The sequence below is a fragment of the Neltuma alba genome, unplaced genomic scaffold (genome assembly GCF_004799145.2).
Source record: "Neltuma alba isolate B1F8T4 unplaced genomic scaffold, ASM479914v2 tig00006042_pilon, whole genome shotgun sequence".
Lineage (NCBI taxonomy): Eukaryota > Viridiplantae > Streptophyta > Magnoliopsida > Fabales > Fabaceae > Neltuma > Neltuma alba.
The window spans coordinates 17,335-43,327 of record NW_021634329.1 but is presented as its reverse complement, the minus strand read 5'-3'; the positions used below and the strand labels follow the sequence as shown (position 1 = coordinate 43,327).

Below are 25,993 nucleotides of genomic sequence, written 5' to 3'. Positions count from 1 at the left end.
GTGCAGATGATGGATACTTTTTTTCCGGTCTTCTTCCAGTTTGTTTTTGTTTTATTTTCATTCATCTTGAGGACTCAGTAATCCGCGGCGGACCAAGTTGCATAGTGTGTGAGGCCGTATTCCTGGAAAAAAAGAAATATATTATGTGTGTGTTACAATAAGTGCTTGTAATATTTATCATAAATAATTTTCTAAACAAAAATTCAATAATTATCTCACCCGTTAATCGTGAAAATGGATTGGTCGGACAATATTAAAACAAAAATTCAAATTCAATATTTAATTCTCATTTTTCATTTTCATTGTTTATCAAGTTTTGTTTTACGAAGATCTGGTCCCGCAAGCTCTAGTGATCACTGCGAAATAAATGGACCCACAGCTCTCCCTGGCATCTTGATTAATGGTGTTCTTGTATTATTAAACTTAAACAGTGAAGATAAATAGCTACGCTATGGTATTATGCAATATAGGTCCATATAAATATCTGAAGAATAATTCATGAGATCAAAAGCAGCGGATGATAGATTGACTTGATGAATTTATCATAATTTTGTGAGAATATATTGAAAAGAAATGAATAAGTTTGAACCACAAAGGAAAAAATAAAGATGTGGGTACCGGATGGAGTAATCCAAAAAAAAAATAAAGATGGAAAGAAAATAATAAGCCAGCACTATTAACTGCCTTTTCTTTTTCTTTTTCTTACCGGAACAATATTAACTGCTTAACAGCTTCATACTGCTATAGGTATCATTATGACGTGGATTTCCATATATAAAAGGATATTTAGAATTTTACCCACGAAATCACAGTCTCTAAAATCGACTTTTTCTTGGGAGTCTTTTATTATATGTATTATGAAAATATGTAAGTTAATTTTCTTCATCTTATTGTCAAACTCAATTTGTTTGAAAGGTTATAAAAGACTATATATATATTTTATATACTTGTATATGAATGAGACCCCACCGTCTTTTTTTAGATCTCTTTTTTTGCTCTTATCATCATGTTGCTCATTTTTTTCCCTTTAGCTTTTATAATAATACATACTACTATATCTTGTTCTTAATATAAGAGCTAATTAACTAATTTGGATAGATTAACGAAATTAGTTAAGTTAGTTATTTGCAATAAATAGGTGTTATCTTTCCTAAAATATCCTTATTAATAAAGTGTTATTTGATTAAATATTTAATATATACAAATACTACAAGAACTACCTTAAAAAAATAGATAAATATGAGAGACAAAATGAATTGGGATCTTATATTTAGTACCCAATAAAAAGTTAAATTAGCTTTTATATTAAAGACCAAAGGTAGTATAAATTAAGATAACGTTTAAAAATACATAATGTTGCTCAATTTTTTTAATAAAATATGTTTATAAATAATTTTTAAAAAATTTGTTGCTAAAATTTCAATTGCAAATTGAAACTTACATATAGCTTAAATTGATATTTTGAGACCTAATTATATTTTTTTCTAATTAATTTTAGTTTTTGCGTCTATTCCCAGGTTATTTGTCTTTTTGGAACCGATACTTTCAATTATTGAACATATCAAAGTGAAATTCGTAGAACATAAAATATGCTTTACCGCAGGTGTTTTTTTCTTTTTTTGTTTTTCCTGAAAACACAAGGAAAAAGCCACATTGCTTTATTTGGTTATGTCGCAAGGACCTATCAATGGGATCAGGTCTAGCAAAAAAATCTAATCCCTGGTAACATGGTAAACTAAAGTTTGAATTCTTATTGGGATAAGTACCTATATTTAGTGCCTGATAATATCTTAAATAAAGTTACATTCGATAAGAGGATACCTGTGTCTTGAAAAAAGAGGCAAAAAGAAACGACAGCACGATGAGCAGCTCCAAGATAATTACCATTAATTAAATTCTTTACGAATAATAAAAGCAAGAGGCAAGATCGATATTAAAACAGTATGAGTATCTCTTAAAGTAATTTTATCCATATAAAATATGTTTTGTGTAGCATAAAAAAATTGAAAAATAAATCAGCCATATTATTTAGGGAAAACTATCTTGAGAATACACATACTTTTTCTCAATTTTTAATTTGGCACTTATATGGTTTTTTTAATTAAATCTTTAACTTGATTAAAAAAAAGTTTGGGTACATGTAAAATAAGTTTCCCTATTATTTATAGTTCGTGAAGTAGTTTTTAATTTATATTCGGTAAAATTTGTTATAAAATTTGTATACTTTACTAACATGTAATCCCTATAATAAAACACACTTTCGATTCTTTGTTATAAGGCACACTTTGAAACGAATAGATGACTCCTAGTATTATTAATCATCTTGTAAAATATTATTTACATTTTATCCCTATTTTTGCATACAAAAAATTTCCCTATTTAATATTCAATTCAAATTTTCTATAGCTTCTCAATACATGATTTCTAATTTTAAATAAGGATAAATGTGAAATTTTTAGTCATTGTCAAACAAAATTAATAATTTAACTACTTCTTTTTTTTTTTAAATTTCGGTGTGATGTTTAAAATGTTTTATAACGATGATGGGATGGAATATTTAATTTTAATTTTCCCACATCAGTGTGGAGGATGGGACAAAATTAAATCGATGCATATATTATTCCTTTTGCATGTCTCAGTTACGTCAATCCAGTCAGCTAGAGAATCATATTCCAATTATTACAATGCTTTTCCAAATTTTGGAAGCGAAACAATGATCAACGTATGAAGACGGAGAAGAGAATATTTTTGAAGTACCTGTGAAGAGGTAATTGCTTGAAAGGCTACGTATAATCTGAAATTGCATTGCCAATGTGCTTGAGCTAGCATGAGGGAAAATTATATCTTCCCCTCCCTGGATAAGTAGAAAAAAGTGAGAGGGAAAGAAAATTGGAGAGAAAATAATACGCGCGAGTCACATATTTTTCTCTTCAACTGTTTCTCTTGTGAAATGTGGAGATTTCAAAGGAAAAAACCTCTCCTTTCAAAAAGCTCTCATTAATTGGTTTTTTTATTGTCCTTCTCCCATCAATTTTGGGAAAGACGTCAATATCATGTTACATATTTTCAATTGTTGAATTATTTTGAATTATTTAAAATCAATGTACAAAAAATAATTTTGAAAACAAACAAAAAATTGGTTAAAATAATTATGAATTAAGAGTAAGATTAAACACTCAAACATATCTATATTTAATTTACAAGTTTTTCACATACATGTAATTCAACAGCAAGGATGCTGGTTGAGTTGAACTATTGCACGCAAAAGATGCTCCACTCCTGGTTTTTTTTTTTAAAAAAAAGAAAACAAAATGCTTAACTGCTTCAAATTTATGGGTGTGCTTCGATATTAATTCAAGTCCACTTAAACATAAAGTTAAAGTGTATTCAGTGGCTGAAGTATTATATTAGCTGCATTCAGCACTTTGACGTATTCTGTGTGCATCCATTATCATGAAGCCTTTTTTTTTTTTTTTTTTTGTCTTGGTGCTGGATGCACCAAAAAGATTGGAGGGTGCCTCTTGCTTAACAATCTCTCTAGCCATTTGTTGTATTAGATCATGCATGTGCAAGCGACCATTATCAGCAACACTTATTAGAGATTTATCAACAAGAACTTCAATATAAAACCTTGGCCCGTAATTACAAGCTCCTAGTATGTCTTCAACATATTCCAAATTCTCCTCTTTAAAGAAAAAAGCAATGTCCAGAAAAATACGCTTAGCACCCTCTTGTAAGCAATCACAGCTTATTTTCAATATCTCATGTATTGTTCTTCCAGTGATTTGGTTATATTGTTGTAGTGTATATCTCCATTCCGCTAATTTTCTACGTCTCAAATTGGAGCCTATCAATTTTAAGGCCAAAGGAAGGCCACGTACATAATCTGTAACACCAATTGACATACTTTTGTAGCTTTTTGGAGGGTGGCTCATTCGAAAGGCATGCCAACAAAACAGTTTAAGAGAGTCATGCTCATTCAGCTCTTTCATTTCATATGTTTTTTTAAGATCGTGTGCAACTAGCAATTGCTTGTTTCTTGTTGTTATGATGATCTTGCTTCCACAAACAAACCAATCAGCCCCTCCTGCAAGTTGTTCTAACTGTTCAACTTCTTCAACGTCATCAAGAATCAACAAAATCTTTTTGTGAGAGAGTCTATGCTTTATTTTTGATATTCCTTCATCAACACTACCAAACTTCATCTTCTTTTCCTCAAGAACTTCTGATAGAAGTGTTTGTTGAAGGCGGACAACACCCTGATATTTCTTTGACGCTTCTCTGACATCAAATAAAAAACAAGCACCTTCAAAATAGAAGAAGATTGAGTTATAGATGGCTTTTGCAAGGGTTGTTTTGCCAATTCCACCAGCTCCATGAATCCCCAACATAGAAACACTATTATCAGACTCATCCAAAAGTGACATGACTTCTTCTATACAAGGCTCAAGTCCAACGATGTAATCAACGTCATGGAAGCGTTTAGGAGGTAGCCTAGCGTATGCATCTTCAGCAATACCTTCAATAAATCCACCTTCGTCGTATCTACAAAAGCGAAAATTTTTACTATGAAGATGATTTTCGTAACATGTTCTGTTTTATATATTTGTACTCTATTATCATATTTTTTTTCAATACAGTTATGTTTGGATTCTTTGAAGAGATTATCAATATTAATTGGCTCTCCAAGATTTTAATACTTTCACTGTATGTGTCTAGGATTTATTTGAATCCTTTATATACAAGGTGCATATTTGAAGTTTATTTTTAGCGGTTTCACTTTGATCCCTTAATTTTATATAAGTATATCTTCAATCATTTTATCCTGACACTGTAAACCAAAAAATAATGACATTGAAATTTCAATTTGAAATATTGACAAACTATTGTCAAATGTGGCATATTAAGTTTAATTTTTAAAATAACAATAATTGTTATAAAAACATGTGGAGTTTTAAGAGAATGAAAAAATACTTCTACAATGAAGAAACTAAGCTAAAACATTGTATAAAACTAGAGGAACAAATGTGCACTTCACATCATTTAAGTAACCAAAAGTAATCATGCAAAAACAAAAATACCTTAATAATTATTGTTACGAAGCTGTACTTGTTACAAACTATAAAAAGAATATGTCTAATTTATTAAGATCGCAAATTTATATTGTAATCTTATATGAATATCCATGATAGTATTTTACTCTAAAGTAGTATTAAAAGTGAAAACTGGGTTCAAAAACTTATTAAAGAAAAAGGGTATGCGTAACTGTCAACGTATTGTTATTATGTTTTATTTTATTGGTAAAAATTGGAGTAAATTTAGAGTAAACATTAGATTAAACGTTTATTTATTAAATTTAAATTCAGCATTTATTTTAAGAATCAAAAGTTAAAACTTTATAATAATCCTCATAAGAACAATACTGTGAAAACTACATGTTTAATTTCTTGCACCTTTCATTGGACTGCAAAAGCGATAGTCACAAGTCAAAATTTCAAACATCTTCAATAGCGTGCTAACCACTAAGAAAATAATACAAGAAAACATACCCATCTTCTTCGAAAAGCCATGCTGGTGATAAGCTAGCAGCTTCAAACAAAGCAGATCTCCATTTGCGCACTTTCTCCAAGTCATCTCTGAACCTATCTTCAAGAGCAGCCATGGCTTCCTGAAAGCTATTTTTCTGATACTGAACATCCAACGGATCCACCTTGTAAAAGATGGGCATAACCAGCTGGTTCTTCTGCTTCTGACACCAAATGATATGGGCGAGTTCCTCTAGGCACCATGTGGAAGTAGCATAGTTCCTAGAGAACACAATGAAGGAAATTCTCGATCTCTCAATGGCTCTAAGAAGCGTAGGTGAGATCTCTTCCCCTTTGCCAAGTTTCCTGTCGTCAATGAAGGCATTGATTCCCTTACATCGCAAAGCATTGTAGAAAGGCACAGTGAAGGTGCGGCGAGTATCTTCACCTCTAAAACTCAGAAAAACATCATATCTATACTTGGTTTTGTTATTGGAGCCAAAGGATGATGTTGTTTCAACTTGAGTCGCCATAATTAAGCTGCCTGCTATGTCCAATTTAATCTTGAGTAAGCGCAGAAGAACTTAGGGAAATGTAAGCAAATTAGTTCCAGTTTAATGTTGTCTTTTTAGGAATCCAGTGTTGGCCGGCGTCAATGTTGAAAACGTTTGAAAATAATACTGTAGAAGATGCCCCACTCTGGTTTCTTTGTACGTAAAGATGCCTTAATGCTTTCCAACCCAAAAAAGAAAAAGAAAGAAAGATGCCTTAGTGCTTTATTTGAAATTGATCGATAGGACCATTCTAGCCATAAAATCAAGGAAAAACTGAGATAAATCCCTCGTTACAAATTAATTGGCAAATAGCCCCTAAGATGATTCATTACACGAGGGAAGATTAGTTCCACGTAAAAGAAGATAAGTTACACAAAGATAAAATAGTTTGCACAAAATATTATTTGGATATAGCGGATTAGTTTGTACATAGGGAAGATGATTTACACATAAAAGAATTTCATTTGTACACATGGAAATTGAGTTGCACATTGCACACACAAAAATTATTACACACAAGAAAAGATAAGTTCTATACAAAGAAAGTTAAGTTGCACACAACAAAAATTAATTGGCACACAGTCCTTAGATTCTATTTGCCAATTAATTTTTCAATAAGAGATTCATTTTAATTTTTTTTAAAATAAAATTTAAAAAATTCCCATAGGACCGTCACCATTGAGATTTGAGGGGCTAAAGAATAAACACAATCGAAAATTTTTTATGAATAATATAAGTTATAGCTAATTGTGTTTTTCATTCTTTTTGTGGAGCTTTCTTGAATGCCTGTGGCAGGAGAAAAACCTAAGACGATAAATGAATTAGTTTTACCTTGTGTATTTGAAATTTGTTTTCCCTATTACATTTTGTATGTGGAAATATGTTGACGACCATAAGTTATTATAAAAAAATTAACAAAATCTCATCGTAATGAATTTTATAATTATATATCTTACAAAGCAATAAACGTATAAATATTTGCTTTTTCTAGTGGAAAGAGGCGCGTGCTTTTAAAGAATAAGAGAAATATTTGCCATATTCATAAAATTAAGCGCAGTGTTTTTAAATGATGATTGCCATAATAATAAATATTACCAGAAGAAGGAGAGAAGTCCCTTTTTCCATACCAAATGGGAAGTAAAAATTATTAATACATTACTTTCATAATCTTTCAACAAATAATTTTGGTTTGCGCGTTGCGTGCGTGTCTTTTGGATCCGGTACTGTCAATTATTGAACTTGTCAAAGTTAATAAGATGCACCGTACGTTAAAGATGCTTCACTCCTGGTTTGCAAAAACACAAACAAATGCCTTATCGCTTTATTTGATATCCTTAGGGGAGGCTTTTTGACCTAGATACTATAAACAGTAAACGAGAATACTTAAATGCTACGCTTTAAAAAATGCTCCGCCTGAACGATTTCTTTCACTGCTTTCTGTTTGCGTGGCTTTAATTGGTGGAAGGGAGGATGAATGATAGCTGGGCCCACATGATTTGTAAGCAAAACAAACTCGGCAACTTATTCTCTCCCTCTCGTGCTATCTCTCTCATTCATTTTTCAATCAGCCTTTGTGTTAAATTAATTAAATAATACTCATTCACTTCAAAATATAAGCATCAAATTTTTAAAAGGATTTAATTTTTTATGCGCTATAATTTGAAATTATCTACTCATGCACTCTTAATTCATTATATGTTTTTCTCATTTTGTTTATTTTTTCTCTCTCTGTTTTTTTTTCACTTACCCGTTTTAAAGTGATTTGGAGACATTCTAAATTTGCACCCAAAAAATTTTAATTTATAATTTTCTCATTAATAAATTTATTTTTAAAGAAAGAGTTAATTTTAAGATTATCTTTATTTTAAATTTTGTATATATTAAAATAAAAAATTATTTAAAACACAAAAATTTTTAAATTAAATTTATACCATCCAAAGTCAATTATTTGAATGGTCCAAATTAAATTAAAGTGAACATCGAACCTCATCTTTGTTCTCGTAGAAAATAAATGTTTTGGTCCCTCAGACGGTAAAACGATCCAAATTTTCATTAAATTATAAAGATTAATGTTTTAAATAAAAAAAATTAAGAGATTAAAACTTATAATTTAAAATTTGAGAGACTAAAACTAAAATTAAAACAAATTTAAAAGACTAAAATTTATATTAACTCATAACTTATGCTTATAAGTCATTTAACTCTATTATATATCTATCAATAATCCCGACTTTATTTGATGATATGACATCTTTCATGTCAATTTAAATCTACTCAGAGCTAGACATATTTACCAATGATACGTGCAAATTATAGCTAGACGTGAAGCAAGCCACTAAAAATAGGAGAAACAGATCTCTCTCTGTTCTTTTTTTGGCCAACAGATCTCTCAGTTATATAATAGCTGGGAGAAATGAAAAGACGGAATGTACAATACAGAAGCAAAGGCATCGCATTCTTCCACATCCAATGCTTTATTGCATCTCATAGTTAGGTCAATTCGAAAGAAAAAGCCATACCCTTTATAAAAAAATTTATAAAACATCATCATTAAATCTCAAAAAAAACAAAGAGAGCAAAAGCCAGCTGGCTGTGCCATTTTTATATGGGGTAACGATATAAAATTTTATTTGGATGAGATTACTATTTTTTTACACTTCCGAGAGGATATTGAGTCAAAAAAAATTTTTAATACCCCCAAGCCTTCATGAATATTTTTAGAACAAAAATGATTCTTAACCCATAAAGTTTTATGATTTTCGAAAGAAGTTGAAAAGATATATACATTTCTACTCCGCCTTCAATTTTGATGTTTTGAAACAGTTTTTAAAAAACTACGGTAAAGGGGGAAAAAAATCTGCGACGTCAAATATTTTAATCTTTATAAAACTGTACAAAACAAAGCTGACGGTCTAAACATCAATCATTCCCTAAATTGCAGTGCATAAGTTAAAATAACTGTAACCAAATGTAAAGTTTTATATGTAGCAGTAGCATATGTGTTGCTTTCTTTTCGTTCACTCTTATTTGTGGGCCCCTTTCATGATTAGCAAATTGTTTTACAATGATTCGAATCCCATTTGACATGACAATCACACTACTTTAGTTATTGTTTTATAATGAATATAACAACTCAATGCAAGTATGTTTTTATGTGTTTTATTTTTAAAATATTAGTTAATTATAAATTTACATAAAAAAATGAAACACATGACTAATGTGATAGGAGAATTTAACATAATAGATATACAAAATTTGACCTAAGTATATTTTTTTTAAAAATAAAATATCTCTATTCTTAATAACTTCTCAAAAAATAAAAATTGAAGATATATAATGATACTTCTATAGCAGTTGTCATTAAACAAATTGAACACAAGATATACCATAATATTTACATCGCAAACATATTACTTATATAACCACTTCTATATATATATATATATATATATGATAAATGAAATTAATCATCACATCGGAATTAACAATCATACAGAATTCCTCTTACCAAAAAAAAAACAATCATACAGAATTCCTTTCTATTAACTAACAATTTCCTACAAATTGTAATATTTTGATGCCTAAGAATACAAAGCTCTGCAAAGATGCTTAGACAAAGGAAAAACAATCTTTGTCTTCAACTGTGAATGAAAAATCTGGTGAGGTTTAGTTTTCCTACAATAATACATGAAAGGCGAGAACATCAACAATAATCATAAACCACGAAATGACAGTCAATAAGAGGAAGTAGGGGCTCACCTTGTCCTCTTTCTCGTATTATTAATCTTTTCTTGGAACCTTCTTAGATGCTTGTTGGATGGTTCGTTAGGATGAGAAGCTACGGCTCTTCGTTTCAGTGAAGTTCTTGAAGTTTTCATGGAAATCAGATCAGAAGACTTGAACTGTACATTCTCCATGTTCGTTTGTTGCTTATCGACATAAATACCACAGTTAATTATGGACACATCTGGTGAGTGACGTGTGATTTCTATGTCCACATCATTCCATTTATCCAATCCCAAAAACCTATTAAACCCCTCCAACTCTTCTTCCCTAAAATGACGTAGCAGATCAAAGAAAAATACATGATGTGGATAAAATAAGGTAAATAAAACTTCGCCCTTTTTCCTTGCAGCACGATTATATATCATCCACGGCATTTTATAACGACCATCGACGCTCATAAAAGCTTTCACTGAGTACACACGCCTTGTGTTTATTACTTTCCCCATCTCGTATGCAACAAGGACACGTGGGAAATTTCCGCGAACACGAAAAGACAATTTCCCTCCTTTACAGCAATAATCTAACCAGTCAGGAAATGTTGTTGCCGGCAGAAGCATTGCCACCATAAAGACCACCTCTTTTGCCTGGCTTAACAAAACATCAGCGACCAAAGGCATTTACTGATGTGAAAATAAAAAATAAGAGAATATATACACACATAATGAGAGAATACTTTAGGTAATTTAACACTTGCGAGACTGTTCACTAATAACTATCTTACCAGTCACACTCATAGCAAAAGAAAAAAGGGGAAAAAAAAAATAGAAGCATGAGAAATACCTGAGACCATAAACGGCCTATCGACTCCGCAGTTAATGATGTGCAGTACTCTGCGCTTATGTCCCACAACGTTGATGGCAGCTCCGGTATATCTCTTAGCCTCTTGCAGTTACTCAGATCTAGAGTCCCCAAATAAGCACACTCTTTAATGCACTCAGGAAGTGACACAAAATCATTCTGCGACAGTTCCAAGTCTTCCACGTTTTGAAAACGTTTCAGAATACGGTGAAGATCTTCATCCAATAGCCCACAACCACTGAGATTCAACCTTTCTATGTTTTCACAGCTAATAACTGGTTGGCTCTGTAGCATCACTTTCTTCAAAGATTCTCCACCTAGAGGATGAATATCTTCCAAGTGAAGATGCCCAAGATTTGGCAATGTCAATAAGCTACTTGGAAGCTCCCTAAGACTTGTGCAGGATTTTAAATCTAAATGATACAGCTCTGGAAGATTTCCAATTGAAGGTGGGAGCTCTTTAATAGCAGTCCTTACTGCAGAAACCATGGTTAGTTTTTCCATCTTTCCTACTATGCGTGGGAAGTAGTCAAGACTCTCGCGAAAATCGAGGTAAAGGCGTCCAAGAGATGCCATGTTGATTTCATGTGGAAAGGTTGTAAGTATTCGGCATTCACTAACATCTAACCTTTCGAGCTTACAGAGAGATCCCACCGAATCATGAACTTTGGTCAGATTGTGACACTTACTGAAGATCAATGTTTTCAAATTTTGAAATTCAGACATATCAGGTACTTCAGTAATGAATTCACACTTTGAGAAATTCAAATATGTCACGTATTCAAACCTCTGCAAAATAAAATCTTGTAAGTATTTGGATAAAGCCTATTGTTCTATTTTCTCTGTAAAATGTTCCGATCACGATAGATTAATATAAAACGCTAGAGAAAATGAAAACTAGATCCTGTTAAGTCATTAATTTTAGGGAAAACCATATTGGAGGTACCTATACTTTTTTTCAATTTTCAATTTGGTACCTATGTGTTTTTTGTTCTTAACTAAATCTTTATTTTTCCTCTATTAACATCATTAATCCTTATGTAGAGACTAAAAATATCAATAGAACAAAGTTATAAGAGCTAATGTTGTTAAAAAGATAAAATTAAATGTTTAATTAAAGGGAAAAAAACACATAGGTACCAAATTAAAAATTGAGAGAAAGTATAAGTACCTTTAATATGGTTTTCCCTTAATTTTAATTTATAGCATTACTTGTGATATCCACCAGGTAACCCACTTGTGAAAACCAACTAAACTACCTAGGAACGGGGTTAACTTTGGACCATCGAAAATGCATAGCTTCAGTTGTGAATTCCAAGTAACTCATTTGTAATGATGCATACAATTCATAAGAGCAATTTTGTCAACACGGTTGTTTTTAATTCCAAATAAAGACCGTCATTCTCCGTCGAAGTTTCAATAATTGGAGGTTTGCAATTGAAATTCATGGCTAGAAAAGATCTTCAATTGTCAGTTTCTCGAAAACTTAATTAATACCATATTAATATAATCGCTTTTATAATCATGTTCATTTATAGAAATGGATGTACGTATATGCACATGCCTTTTGTGGTAGAAAGACAAATATATATGTTTTAAAAGAATATATATAAGATAAAAGTATACATTTAGTCCTTTAACTTTATGCAAGTTTCAATTTGGTCTCTTAATTTTAAAAGGTATCTTTTTAGTTTTTTAACCTTAACATAATTAGTCTCAAATGATGATATTTCGTGTCAATCATTGTCCCTTTAAAAGAAGTATACTAAATATGTCAACATTAGAGATGTTTAGTCAATATTAAAAATCTCAATATCAGCCTTTTTGTTCCTTAATAAAATTAACAGTATTAGAGTTGGAGGGCAGAAAATAAAATTTATAAAATTAAAGAATCAAAATAAAATATTATGTAGAGTTAAAGGACTAGAGATGTACTTTTGCCTATAAGAGAAATAAAAACATTTGAGAAAATAAATAAAAAATACAAGGAGATCTGTGCGAATTTTTACAAAAAATAGAAGAAACTTAAATTATAGTTGATCCTTGTTTCTCGGCTGAAAATTATAGCTAAAGATATTAGACCAAAGAATAACGAAATGGGGTGGGGGTGGAGTACCTTGAATGGCTTTTCTAATCTGAGAGGCTTCCATATAACTTCAAGCAGATTAGTTTCGAAGGTGAAAATTCCGGTGGTAAAGTGGTTGAAGGAAATCCTTTCCAATCTAGTAATCTTAAACTATCTGGAAAATATTTAGGACTTGCTAAAAACAGAATTGCTAAAAACAGAGTATTTCGAATGATGAGAATCTTGAGATTATTCATCTTCTCAAAAGCTATACCGTCCCACACCACTTCTTCTTGATATGGTGGATCAAGTATTATTCCTTCAATATTATCGCTTCCCTGTAATGCAAGTTTGAAGAAGTGACATTGTTAGATATTGCCAAATTAGCAAAATAAATTTGATGCATATGACAATATACATGTACGATTTTATAATATAAATACAAGCAAATAGAAAAGAGTCTTACTAAGTTTTCACGTAGTACTTTAAGAACATCTTTATAATACCATAATCTACTGCATTGACCAGGATTTGATGGTGCCTCTTGTCTAACAATCTCTTTCGCCATTTGTTGTATTAGATCATGCATGTACAGGCGATTGTTAACTTCATCAATAGTTATCAAGGATTTATCAACAAGAATTTCGATGTAAAACCTTGCCCCATCATCACAGGCTTCTAGTACGTCTTCAATGAATTCTAATGTCTTCCTTTTAAAGAAACAAGCAATGTCTAGGAAAACACGCTTAGCACCATCTTGTAAGCAATCATAGCTTATCTTGAGAACCTCATGGATAGTTCTTTCAGGGATTCTTTTATACTTCTCCAACATAGATCTCCATTCCTCTAAGGTTTTATATGCCAAATTGGAACCTACTAATTTCAAGGCTAGAGGAACGCCATGTACATATCTTACAACATGATTGCACATATGTGTATAGTCACTTGCAGGTTGTATCATGCGAAAGGCATGCCGACAAAAGAGTTCAAGAGAGTAAAGATGATTTAGCTCCTTCATTTCATATGCTTTCTCAACATTTCGTGCAATTAGCAATTGCTTATTTCTTGTTGTTATAATGACTTTGCTTCCACAACCAAACCACTCACAGCCGCCTGCAAGTTGTTCTAACTGTTCAAACTCATCAACATCGTCAAGAACCAATAACACCTTTTTGTTAGAGAGTCTATGTTTAATTATAGATTTCCCTTAGTCAACACTGCAAAACTTCATCTTCTTTTCCTCAAGAATTTCTGATAGAAGCGTTTGTTGAAGGCGAACAACACCCTGATACTTCTTTGATACTTCTCTGACATCAAACAAAAAACAAGAACCTTCAAAATGATAGAAGATTGAATAATAGAGAGCTTTTGCAAGGGTTGTTTTGCCAATTCCGCCAGTTCCATGAATTCCCAACACGCAGACGCCTTTGTCAGATTTATTTATAAGTGAGATCACTTCTTCTATCCGAGGCTCAAGTCCAACGAGGTAATCAACGTTATGGAAGCGTTTAGGTGGCAGCATAGAATATGCATGTTCCACGATCCTTTCAATAAATCCAGATTCACATCTGCAAAAGAGCATATTTCCTTTTCACTATGAAGATTATTTATCTGCGCATAATGTCTTCTGCTGTATTTCTTTTCTTTTTAATACATAGTTATCAATAAAATATTGTTTCAATTCTTAAAAAAAGAAAATTAAAGTAGAGAGAAAGAGAAGTGAATAATCATGTAATTCCAACATCAATAAGGTCTCTGAATTTTGTAATCCCATCTCTATCTAAAAGTCTTTCAGTTCCAATTGTAAAACTATGAAATATTTTCTGCTCAAATGACACCGTTTAAGTAAATCCAAAAGACTCAGGCTGAAAGATGTAAATTCCAAAGAATAAAACAAAGTCCAAAATTAAACTTTAAATACCCATAATAAAAACTCTTGAGAGCCAAGTATGCAGAGATTGACCTTTGTGTGCTATATTGTCTGCAACTATTAAGTACTAACAAAGAATTAATAAATTTCATCAGCGGAAGGCACTAATGGTGCAAACAAACCTACCCGTCCTTGAAAAGCCATGCTGATGATAAACTAGCAGCTTCGAACAAAGCAGAACGCCATTCGCACACTTTCCCTAAGTCATCTCTATACCTATCTTCAAGAGCAGCCATGGCTTCTTCAAAGCTATTTCTCTCATATTGAACATCCAACAAATCCACTTTGTAAAATATGGGCATAACCAATTGATTCTTCTGTTTCTTGCACCAGATGATGTGGGCGAGTTCCTCTAGGCACCATGTGGAAGTAGCATAGTTTGTAGAGAAGACAATAATGGAAATCCTTGATCTCTCAATGGCTTTGATAAATGCAGGTGCGATTCGTTCCCCTTTCCCAAGCTTCTTGTCATCAATGAAGGCGTTGATCCCCTTACGTCGTAGAGAATTGTAAAGAGGCACAGTGAAGGCGTGGCGAGTATCTTCACCTCTGAAACTCAGGAAAACATCATATCTATACTTAGTTTTGCTGGTGAAGCTAAGGGATGATGGTGAAGCCACTTGAATCGCCATACATATGGCTGCAACAATCGCAGTGGTGAAGCTATGTTCTGAGGTCTGAAACTAAGGTCTTGATCGTTCAAGATGGTAGGAAATTCGTTGGAAGGTTCAGGGCCATCAATTTCATTGGGTTGTTGACTTGTTATGATCTCTGAATGGCGCAGAGGATGTTGCCTTGTTTTTGTTTGACCCTTTTTTTAACTTTTATAATGGTGCGGCAGACGATGGATCTTTTTTTTTCCTAGTTTGTTTTATCACAGTATTTGATGTTTTGTACTACTATATATTTTGGATTAGAATACACTCGAGTTTTACAAAAGCATAAATAATAAAGTGTACGTAGGTAAAGTTTTAGAATAAGGGAAAATTGTTGGGGGAAAATAAGAACAAGGGGAAAATTATTTTGCAAATACATATATTTTCTCATAATTTTTAATTTAATACCTGTATGTTTTTCTCTCTTAATTGAATTCTTTAATTTTACTTTAGGGGCTAACTGTACTAAGAGATCAAAGTTACCAGGATAACGGTGGGAGCAAAGTTAGAGGATAACTAAGAGGGGGGAAAATGCATAGGTACCAAATAAAAAATTAAGGAAAAATAACTCTAAAATAGTTTTTCTTCGACTTTTTTTTTTTTAACTATAACTTACACCTCCATCATCCCCATCAAACCCTCCAATCAATGGTTAAAACTCACAATCCCATACTTGTGCCAATTGGATTACAAAAGTTTCAGAATTATTGATTGACTGCTAATGGAAACTTCAAAGTGTTGTTTGTCATATATGATTGTCGGAGCCTTGGTCTGTTATTGAAACCATATCGAAGGGTCTGATCCGCTGGCCTGTTATTTTTTCCACTCGACTCTATCTCATTCTTTTTACCTGCTTTTAATAATTCTGTTTCACCTCTCTAAAATGGGATTTATCATTTATTCGCAAAAATCAATGTAACGATAGGCTTCAATGGATTTCATTTTAGAATTTCTACATATTCATTCACATTGGTGGCTTTTTTAATTTCATTTTTACATGAAATACTTAATATCGATCCTTAACAGCAAATACCAGTAAAAGAATCAAAATAAGTAGCTACGCTATGGTTGAAGAATAATATACAGGAGATCCTTAACTTCTACAGAAAGGGCTTTTAGAGTTCTGCGCATAAAATCACATAATCTGCAAAATCAATTATTTCATGAGAGTTTTCTATTATTAATGCATAACCTTCAAGGGTTATATATTATGTGATTATGTAAGCTAACTCTCATTGTGTTATTGTAATTCTTACGTTGTTTAAAGGCCAATAAATAAAAGTTATTGACTACATAGTTATACTTGGTTTTGCTCCTTGAATCGCCATGGGTGGGATACAAGTGCCAGTGCAAGCTGCTTGCTATATATATAATGGGATTTAATCGTGAAAGCAGAGCCACAACTTCGGGAAATGTTGTTCATAAGCAAATTATGAAATAAAATTATCTAATGCATTCGCCAAATGCCCTTAAATTCAGGTCCTTATTCAGTGCTCTTCACAATGATAAGCCACCATGTGCTCATTGCTGTAATGCGATTCAAACTATCCAAACTCTGACATAGATGATTTAGATTTAAAATTTTTAATGTGCACTTTTTTTAATGACAAATTTAGTCTTTTAAACAATTGTTAGTTATAAGATTATCTTTATTTTGAATTCTGTATCTATTAAAACAAAAAATTAATTAAAATATATACAAATTTAAATTCAATCTGGACCATTCAAAATAAATTTGGATGGTTTAAATTAAGATGAACATGGAATGTGCTTTTGTCCGTTGGATTCGATACCCTCAATTATTGAACATTATCAAAAGTTAAGATGCAATGTACGTGAAAGATGCTTCACTCCTGCTTTGAAAAAAGCACAAACAAATGCTCAACTGCTTTATTTGATACTGGAAATGACTGACACAATGAGGTGCTCAAAGATTATTCACGACTATTAATTAATTTTTTTATGAATAATGTTGTAAAGTGAGAGCCAAGCCCAAAAATGGAGGGAGAGAACAAATACACAAGCAAGAGTGAATGAAACAATATTTTAACTCAGGTTATGACTCAAATTTATGAGTCTTTCTACTTTATTATGTATCTGTTATTAAGCCTAATTTTATCTCAAAGTAAAATTTTCCACATCAACTCAATTGTATTCACATCAACAAATGATGCAAACAAGTTATATCCAAGAGTAAAAAGACATGCCACTGAAAAAGGAGAGACAAATCTCATAGTGTCCTGATTGGAACAGGACAAAAGCAGGATAAGATAAAATAAAAGTCGGAACGGGATGGGACGGGCGTGGGACAGTCTCGTCTCTCCCCTCCTTGGATATATATGCTTCTTTTTTTTTTTTTACTTTTGTTATAGATATTTTTGTTTATCTATTCCATCAATACAAAAAAATATAAATATTAAGTTTAAAGAAGTAAATACAAGTCACGTACTTGAATACGTTTTTTTACTTTGATGTTTATAAAAACAAAAAAAATGTTTTTTAAAATTTAAATTATACAAACTTCAATCAATACGATGCAATAATACACTTTTGTCAACATATGTTTAGACTTAATTGGAATCAAGGATAATGGCCTCCACATGTAAATAGATCCATAGGCATGCCTGATGACATTTTAATTAATGGAGTTCTTGCATCGAACTTGAACAGTGATGATAAATAGCTATGGTGGTATATGTAAATATCAGAAGATTAATTTATGGGATTAAAAGAAGTGGATGATAGATCGACTTGATGAGTTTATCATAATTTTGGAAGAATATAATGAAAAGAAAAGAATAAGTTGGACCAAAAAAGTTTGAACCGAAAAAGAAAGAAAGGAATAAGCCAGCAATATTAACTGCTTAATAGCTTCGTATACATACTGCTAAAAATATCCTTATAACGCGGATGTCCATATATAAAAGGATCTTTAGAATTTTACCCATGAAATCACATAGCCTCTAAAATCGATTGTTTCTTGGAGTATTTTATATATATATATATATATATATATATATATAACGCAAATATGTAAGTTAATTTTCTTCATGTTATTGTGACTCTCAAGTCGTTTAATTTGAAAGTTTATGGATAGAAGCTATGCATTTCTTTTTTGCTCTTATCATGTATTTTTGTTTAGTTTATTTGTAAAGATATTTTAGGAAAGATAATATATATTTATTATAAATAACTAACTTAACTAATTTTCTTAATCTATTTAAATTAGTTAACTAACTCTCATATTAAGGATTAGAAGTAGTATATACTATAAACTAAGTTGGTATTGTAAATAATTTTTTAAAAAATAATTTTCAAATATCAGTTCAAACCCTTAAAAATAAGAATCCCAATTGCAAATTGAAATTTACACATGATTTAAATTGATATTTTGAGACCTAATTATATTTTGTTCTAATTAATTTTAGTTTGTGCGTTTAATCCCAGTTATTTGTCTTTTTGGATCCGATACTTTCAATTATTGAACATATCAAAGTGAAAATGCTTAGTACCTAGAAAAATGCTCCGCCGATGGTTTTTTCCCAAAAACACAAAGAAAACACCGCACTACTACATTTGATTATGTCGAAAGGACCGACACGATGAGCGGCTCCAAGATAATAACCATTGATTAAATTCTTCACGAATAATAAGAGGGACGATCGATATTAAAACATTATCTCTTAAAATAATTTTTCCACATATAACATTCTTTAGCATTTAAAAAAATTGGCTGCTAAAAAAAGCATTAAAAAAATTGAAAAATAAATCAGCCATATTATTTTGGGAAAATTATCTGGAAGATACCTATACTTTGTCTCAATTTTTAATTTGGTATCTATATATTTTTTCCTGTTAATTAAATCTTTAACTTTCTTCTTGTGTTGGCGCAACCCCTGTACGAAAGCTAGATGTGTTAATAGAACAAACAGTGCTAATAGAGCAAAAATTAAATGATTTAATTGAAAAAAAACATGTGGCAAATTAAAATTGATAGAAAGTATAGGTATCTCTAAAATAATTTTCCCTATTATTTATGGTTTGTGAAATAGTATTTAATCTATATTCGGTAAAATGTGTTATAAAATTTGTATATTTTACTAACACATGATCCTTATAAAAAAAACACACACTTTCTATCCGTTAGTACAAGGTACATTTTGAAACGAATGGATGATTCTTAAAATCATAAACCATCACGTAAGATATTAATTACATTTTATCCCCATTTTTGTATACAAAAAAAATTCCCCATTAAATGTTCAATTAAATTTTTCTATAGCTTCTCAATATGTGACTTCTAATTTTAAATAAGCACGAATGTCAAATTTTTACTCGTCAAACAAAATTAATAATTTAACTACTCTTTTTTTAGGATACATTAGATCCTTTATTTTCATACAAGGTTTCAAATTAGTCCTTTAACTTTAAAAAAGTAAATTTTTAATTCTTTAATCATAAAATCGTTGGTCTTAAATAATGATTTTTTATAACAATCATAGTTGTTTTGAAAATCAAACTTAATGTGTTAGCATTTGAGAATGTTTTATTAATATTCAAGATCTTAATATCATCATTATTTTGTTTAATGGTTTTAGGATTAATGGATTAAAAATATAGTTTTTAAAATTAAGGAACTAAATTAAAACCTCTTGTAAAATTAAAAGATTAAAAGTATATTCTAACCTTTTTTTTTAAATTTTGGTGGGATGTTAAAAACTTTTTATTGTGATGATGGGATAGAATATTTTATTTTAATTTTCCCTAATCACTGGATGGGACAAATTTAAATCGACGAATATATTATTCGTTTTTGCATCTCTCAGTTATGTCAATCCAAAAAAACAAGGCGGTCTCGGTATCCGTCATATGGCCCTTCATAATAGAGCATTCATGATGAAGGTAGGGTGGGGATTAATGAAACAACCAGACTCTCTCTGGGCTAGAGTTATACGCAGCAAGTACTCGTGTGGAAATGAGTTGATTCCACGAATAGAAAGATCACGGCCAGGGTCACGTCTTTGGTTGGGTATCAAAAATAACTTCAACAAGGTACTCGAGGAAACAGAACGATGCAGAGATAGGACAGGTGTAGATACCGTACGGTGGAAGCCTGAAAAACACGGACACTTCACACTAAAGTCAGCATACAACGTGCTGAAAGGAGAGGCTGAGGCTCTCGATCCAATCTGGAATAAAATTTGGAAGATGAATGTGCCGCAGAAATGTAAGTCCTTCCTCTGGTTGGTTTGCCATGGAAAGCTACTTACTAATAGGGAAAGGGTGAAACGCTGCTTGAGCACAACGACCACCTGCGTTTGGTGTGGGCATGAGGACGAGGATATTCTGCATGCGTTACGTGACTGTCCGGAGATGCAGAGTGTATGGCGTTCCCTGGTTAAACCACAAGTTGCTGATAGATTTTTTGATTGCGATCTGAGGAGCTGGGTCATGATGAATCTAAGAACAGGAGTGGGTAACGATGACGACCATTGGAAAGAGAGATATGGAATGTATTGTTGGCAGATCTGGTATCGCAGAAACTCTCGCATCTTTGAGAACAGTACCTCCTCTGCTCAAGCAACTTTAGATAGAGCTCTCGCCATCTTACACTCTTTTATGGCAGCTAAAACTCAGTTGCAAAATGTGAATATCAAGGGAGTGATGAGAAGGAATATTGAAGTAGATAGCTGCGAAGAGAGTCAGGGATGGGTTAGTGTGCAAGTAGATGGTGCAGCTACAATGGATGCATCCAAGGCAAGTTGTGGAGGGGTGGTTCGTGACGAAGAAGGGACAATGAAGGAGGCTTACATGTTCCATATCGGACGTGGAGATGCCTTGCATGCATAACTCTGGGCCATTTTACTGGGTCTGAGACGAGTTTGGGATAGGGGGTACAAACAGGTGAAGCTCTGGAGTGACTGTACGGAGGCCATCGAGTTGGTTAGAAGGGGAGACGGCGCCTTGCACGAAGACTGGACTCTCATCAATGAGTGTCATAATATGCTGGATAGAGATTGGAAGGTTGAGCTTATGTATTGTAAACGTGATGATAATGTTGTTGCTGATAGCTTAGCAAAACGCGGCCTCTCGAGCCCCCAAGGTCTGCATGTCCTTCCACTGGATGCGGTCTCCCAAGCTATAGAGATGCCCGACACTTAGTCTTTTGTTTTTTTCTTGTTTAGTTTCTTTTATCGCCTTCTCTTGATATAAAAAAAAAAAAAATCTGCTAGCTAATCATATTCCAATTATTACAATGCATTTCTAAATTTTCGAAGCGAATCAACGATCAATGTAAATTAAAAGAAAGAAGGAAAGGATAATATCTTTGAGGTACCTTTGAAGACATAATTGCTTGAAAGGATACATATAATCTGAAATTGTATTACCTCTACTTGCTTGAGCTAACACGAGGGAAAATTATACTCCTTCAATCCTAAATATAAGATCCATTTTGTAGTATAAATTACACTACAAAATAGGTTTTATATTTAGGATCGGACAAGTATCTTCCCCTCCTTGGATATGTAGAAAAAAGCAAGAAGGAGAGAAAATAATTTGTGCGACTCATACTTTTCTCTTCAACTGTTTCTCTTGTAAAATATGGAGATTTTAAAGGGAAAAAACTTTCCTTTCAAGAAATTCTCATTACTCTTTTATTCTCCTTCTCCCATCAATTTTGGAAACCACGTGTATATCATGTTATATATTTTCAATTTTTGAATTAATTATTTTAGATTTTTTAAAATCAATGCATAAAAAATAATTTTTAAAACAAATAAAAAATTGGATAATTATAAATTAAGCTTAAGATTAAAATATGAACCAAAAAATTATCCCTCTACCTTATATTTAAGAATGCATAGTTTGTTATTAAACACTCAAAGGTATCCATCTCTTATTATAAGTAATATAGGACTCCATTATGTAGATCAAAAAGTTAGTTAAAGATAGTAAATATGCAAAAATTAGAAGTTTTTCCTCTAAAATACCCTTATTTATGGGGGAAAGAGAGTATAAAAAAGAGAATAAAAAATTATTATAATAAAGAGAATTATGAAAGAGAGAGAATGTGTGATGGAAAGAGATGATAATTTAGTAAATGAGACAATAAATATATTAAATATTAAAATAAGTAATTAATAGGGAAAAAATAGAAAATTTGCTATAAAAATTTAAGACAACTTGCAACTGTTGCTTATATTTAGAAAAAAAAAAACAGAGAGATGATAGTTGTTGTTTAAAACAAGGACAAAGGGAGTAGCAAATATGCCGGTTGAGTTACAATTATTGTACGCAAAAGATGCTCCACTTCTGGTTTTTTTTTTTTGGAAAAAAACAAACAAAATGCTTAACTGCTTTATTTGATCATGACCGTCACAATGAGAGGCTCAAAGGTAATTCATGAATATTAATTAATTTGTTTTAATAATGTCAGGAACGGAGAGCGAAGCCTAAAGTTTATAAAATCATTATTCTACTTTATTATATATCCATTATATAGGAAGCCCAATTTTGACTGTTCGGCTAAAATCTAGCTCTAATAACACTTATTAGTGATGGATGGAAATATAATGGGAAGCATATATAAGAGAACACATGGGGTAATGAGAAGTGAATGAAAATATCCTTTAACTTGAAATCTTAAGGTTTAAATTTATGGGTGCTTCCATATTAACTCAAGTCCACCTAAACATATTAACAGCAAATGATAAAAACAAAATATAGCTAGAAGTGAAAAGACACGCCACCCAAAAAGGAGAGACAGATCTCATGGTTATAGCTGGGAGAAGTGAAAAGACTAAACATATATACAGAGAAAAAAAACTCTGATAATATATTATTCCATTTTACATTTCATTTCCCACTCAAAGGGCATCGCATTCTTCCACATCTCATAGTTACGCCAATTCCAAATAAAAAGACATACCAGTTTGGCTTAGCCATTTCTACAAGGGGATCCCATATATATGTGCAATATAATAATATAATAATATGTTACATCATATATCTTGTTATATAAATTACCATGGCATGAAATTTGAAAGATACGCTATTTCGTTTATGAATTCTCTAACAACCCGTGCTCTGCACATAATTTGAAATGAGCTAGACACGTTATTAATAATCTACATATAGTATAGCTTACTATCAATATATATATATATATATATATATCACTGAAAGTTAGGCTGGAGGACTAAAAAAATATACTATTTCCGGTTTTTAATAAAAGAGCTAGTTAAAAGGTTAGATTAGTTTTAAATATAAGATTTCAATCAACTTTGTCTCTCATATCTTTTCTCATTATCGATCTCACCCACTATATTGATGTTTACTTCTGTTCTCTTCCATATATATCGGATGATCATGATTGTGCAGCAGCAAAGAGTTTGAAAAGCAGTTTTGGTTTTAGTTTTAATTATAAATATGATTTTCTCTAAAGTCTTTTCTCATAATTTTCTCTTTAATAATTATATAAGTTTGTAAAGGTTTGAACAAATTGATAACTATTTTATTATGTGCACAAACCTTTAAAAAAAAAAAAGTCATCCCAAAAGATTAGTTTGTGGGAGATCGGAAGGGGGGTGGCAACTTTCTTGGTGGCTCCGCCGCATGGTGCTGATCACTTGATCTCCTATTGGTCAGCTCTTTTATGGGTAGCCTTTGTCAAAATCATTAGGTGTCATCATCCAAAATCTAGCCTATCAGGTAGAAGGGCTCCTTAAACATATAAATATTACTTTATTTGTCAGGGTGCCCAACATAAAACTCAGCAAATTTAAGCAACGTAACACTACCAAGTTTCTAGAACACATGACATTGAGAAATGAAACATCAGATATAATTATTTATGTAGATATGATTATTTATGTACAGTACTATTTTTCCGTCGTAAGCATAAATTACCAATACACAATGACATTGAGATCAACAATCATGATTCAGAACAAAAAAACAAATCATTTGTTAATTAACAGGGCACCAATTGCAATATTGAGATCTAATAGTAAAGAAATAACAATAGGGCCCATTGGACAAGACATCTTGTCCCACGAAACTTGGTATCGTTTTCTTCTCCTACAATACATGGAAGGGAAACAATATTAATAATAAGCACAAAATTGAAATGACAATTAGTAGAAGAAATAGAAGATCACTTTAATTTGACGCTTTGTTATTGAGTTTTCTTTTATTAGCAGCCTTGAAATGTCTCAAGAGCTTCTTGGCTGATTCATTATGAGGAGAAGCTATGGTTTTTTGTTTCAGTGAAGTCCTTGAAGCATGCATGAAAACCGTAGGAGCCATGAAGCGAATATTCTCCATGCTTATTTGCTGCTTATCCACATAAACTCCACACTTCATTATGGAAATATCTGAGCTACACATAACTTGTATGTCAACATCATTCCAATCCAATTCTAGAAACTTATTAAGCCCCTTCATTTCTTCTTCAAGAAAATTCTGAAGTACATCGAATAAGAACACATGACCTTGCTTACCAAAAAAGAGAAACACACGACCTTCTTTACTTGTATCAGGCTCACAAGGAACATCACTTTCTATCCATGACATTTTATGACCATTGATTCTCATAAAAACATGGAAGGGAAGCCTCTTTCTTGTCTTTGTTTTCCCTGATTCAATTGCAACGACAAGACGAGGGAAAGTTTTCCCATGAACACGAAGAGACAATGTGCCTCCTTTACAGCAATAATCGAACCAATTAGGAAAACTTGTTGCCGGCATGCCAATTCCTTTACAGAAGAAGATTTTTGCCTGATTTATCAAAACAGTAGAGACCAAAGGTGTTTTCAGATTTGAGAACTACACATAAAAGAATACTTCCAATTTACTCATCTGGTCCTTAATTTTAAAACTGTTTAGTTAACTGAGAATATTAAGAAAGCTCAATAAATTACTTAATTCTAAAAAAATTGACATGATATCTATTACTATATAACATTAGATTGTATATCGGTTTATAATTTACACAAATAAGTTTTAGAAAATTGATAATATGAGAGATAAAATAGATTAAGTCTTACATTAAGGGCTAGATCTAAATCCCTAACTAGTTCCTACATTCACGATTGGAAGAGAGTAGTACGTTTTTTATAATTATAGATATCAAATAACTTAATCTCCTATCTTTCTAAATGTCTTTAGATGGAAAAAAATTATTAAACATCACAAAATGCTGAAACGTTCTAATTATGACATGATTTCTAGAAGTTTATCCCTGTCATAGCTATAAAGCCCAACAAGACAAATGAAAATTATCAAAGACATGAGAAAAACCTGAGACCATGTTATGAGTCCCAAATTGGGGAATCTGACAAGTGTTGTAGGGTTGATAAGTTCAAGAAGCTCTCCCTCCCAATAGGCTAGCTTTTTTTTATTGGGCTCTTCTCTTGGGCTTATGCTCATCACATTGGTACTTCTGTTGAGAGTTGGCCAACCGGAAAGGACTACCTGCAGAAGGTTCTGACTAGTAAGAAGACCGAGTGAAGTGCCGTAGAGTGGAGCCACCGGGATCGTTGGCTCTCAAAAGGGGCACTCTGTTATGAGTCCCACATTAGGGAATCTCATAAATGTTGTAGGGTTTATAAGTTCAAGGTGCTCTCCCTCCTAACAGGCTAGTCTTATAGGATTGGGCTCTCCCTTTGGGCTTATGC

General features: G+C 31.9%; 2 protein-coding genes across 2 annotated transcripts; both read right to left on the bottom strand.

Annotated features, from left to right (window-relative positions):
• Positions 1-74: 74 nt before the first annotated feature.
• LOC114749424 (TMV resistance protein N-like) lies at positions 75-6,058 on the bottom strand. The gene is made up of 3 exons (XM_028937925.1): positions 5,550-6,058; positions 3,519-4,545; positions 75-122 (listed from the first exon to the last, which is right to left on the bottom strand). The coding sequence occupies exons 1-3, from the start codon at positions 6,056-6,058 to the stop codon at positions 75-77; spliced, it is 1,584 nt and encodes a 527-aa protein (XP_028793758.1).
• Positions 6,059-12,952: 6,894 nt separating this feature from the next.
• Positions 12,953-13,560, bottom strand: LOC114749423 (TMV resistance protein N-like). Its single transcript, XM_028937924.1, has 2 exons — positions 13,235-13,560; positions 12,953-13,066 (listed from the first exon to the last, which is right to left on the bottom strand). Exons 1-2 carry the CDS (start codon positions 13,558-13,560, stop codon positions 13,042-13,044), a joined length of 351 nt encoding a protein of 116 aa, XP_028793757.1. The 3' UTR covers positions 12,953-13,041.
• Positions 13,561-25,993: the final 12,433 nt, after the last annotated feature.

Excerpts from the sequence above, each read along its gene's own strand:
- LOC114749423 (XM_028937924.1), bottom strand. The coding sequence starts at position 13,560 with ATGTTGGAGAAGTATAAAAGAATCCCTGAAAGAACTATCCATGAGGTT. Across the intron at positions 13,067-13,234 it reads GGTCAATGCAGTAGATTATG|GGAAGCGATAATATTGAAGG; the intron begins GTATTATAAAGA and ends CTTGCATTACAG.
- LOC114749424 (XM_028937925.1), bottom strand. The coding sequence starts at position 6,058 with ATGGCGACTCAAGTTGAAACAACATCATCCTTTGGCTCCAATAACAAA. Across the intron at positions 4,546-5,549 it reads TGGCTTTTCGAAGAAGATGG|ATACGACGAAGGTGGATTTA; the intron begins GTATGTTTTCTT and ends TCGCTTTTGTAG. Across the intron at positions 123-3,518 it reads GAGAGATTGTTAAGCAAGAG|GAATACGGCCTCACACACTA; the intron begins GCACCCTCCAAT and ends CTTTTTTTCCAG.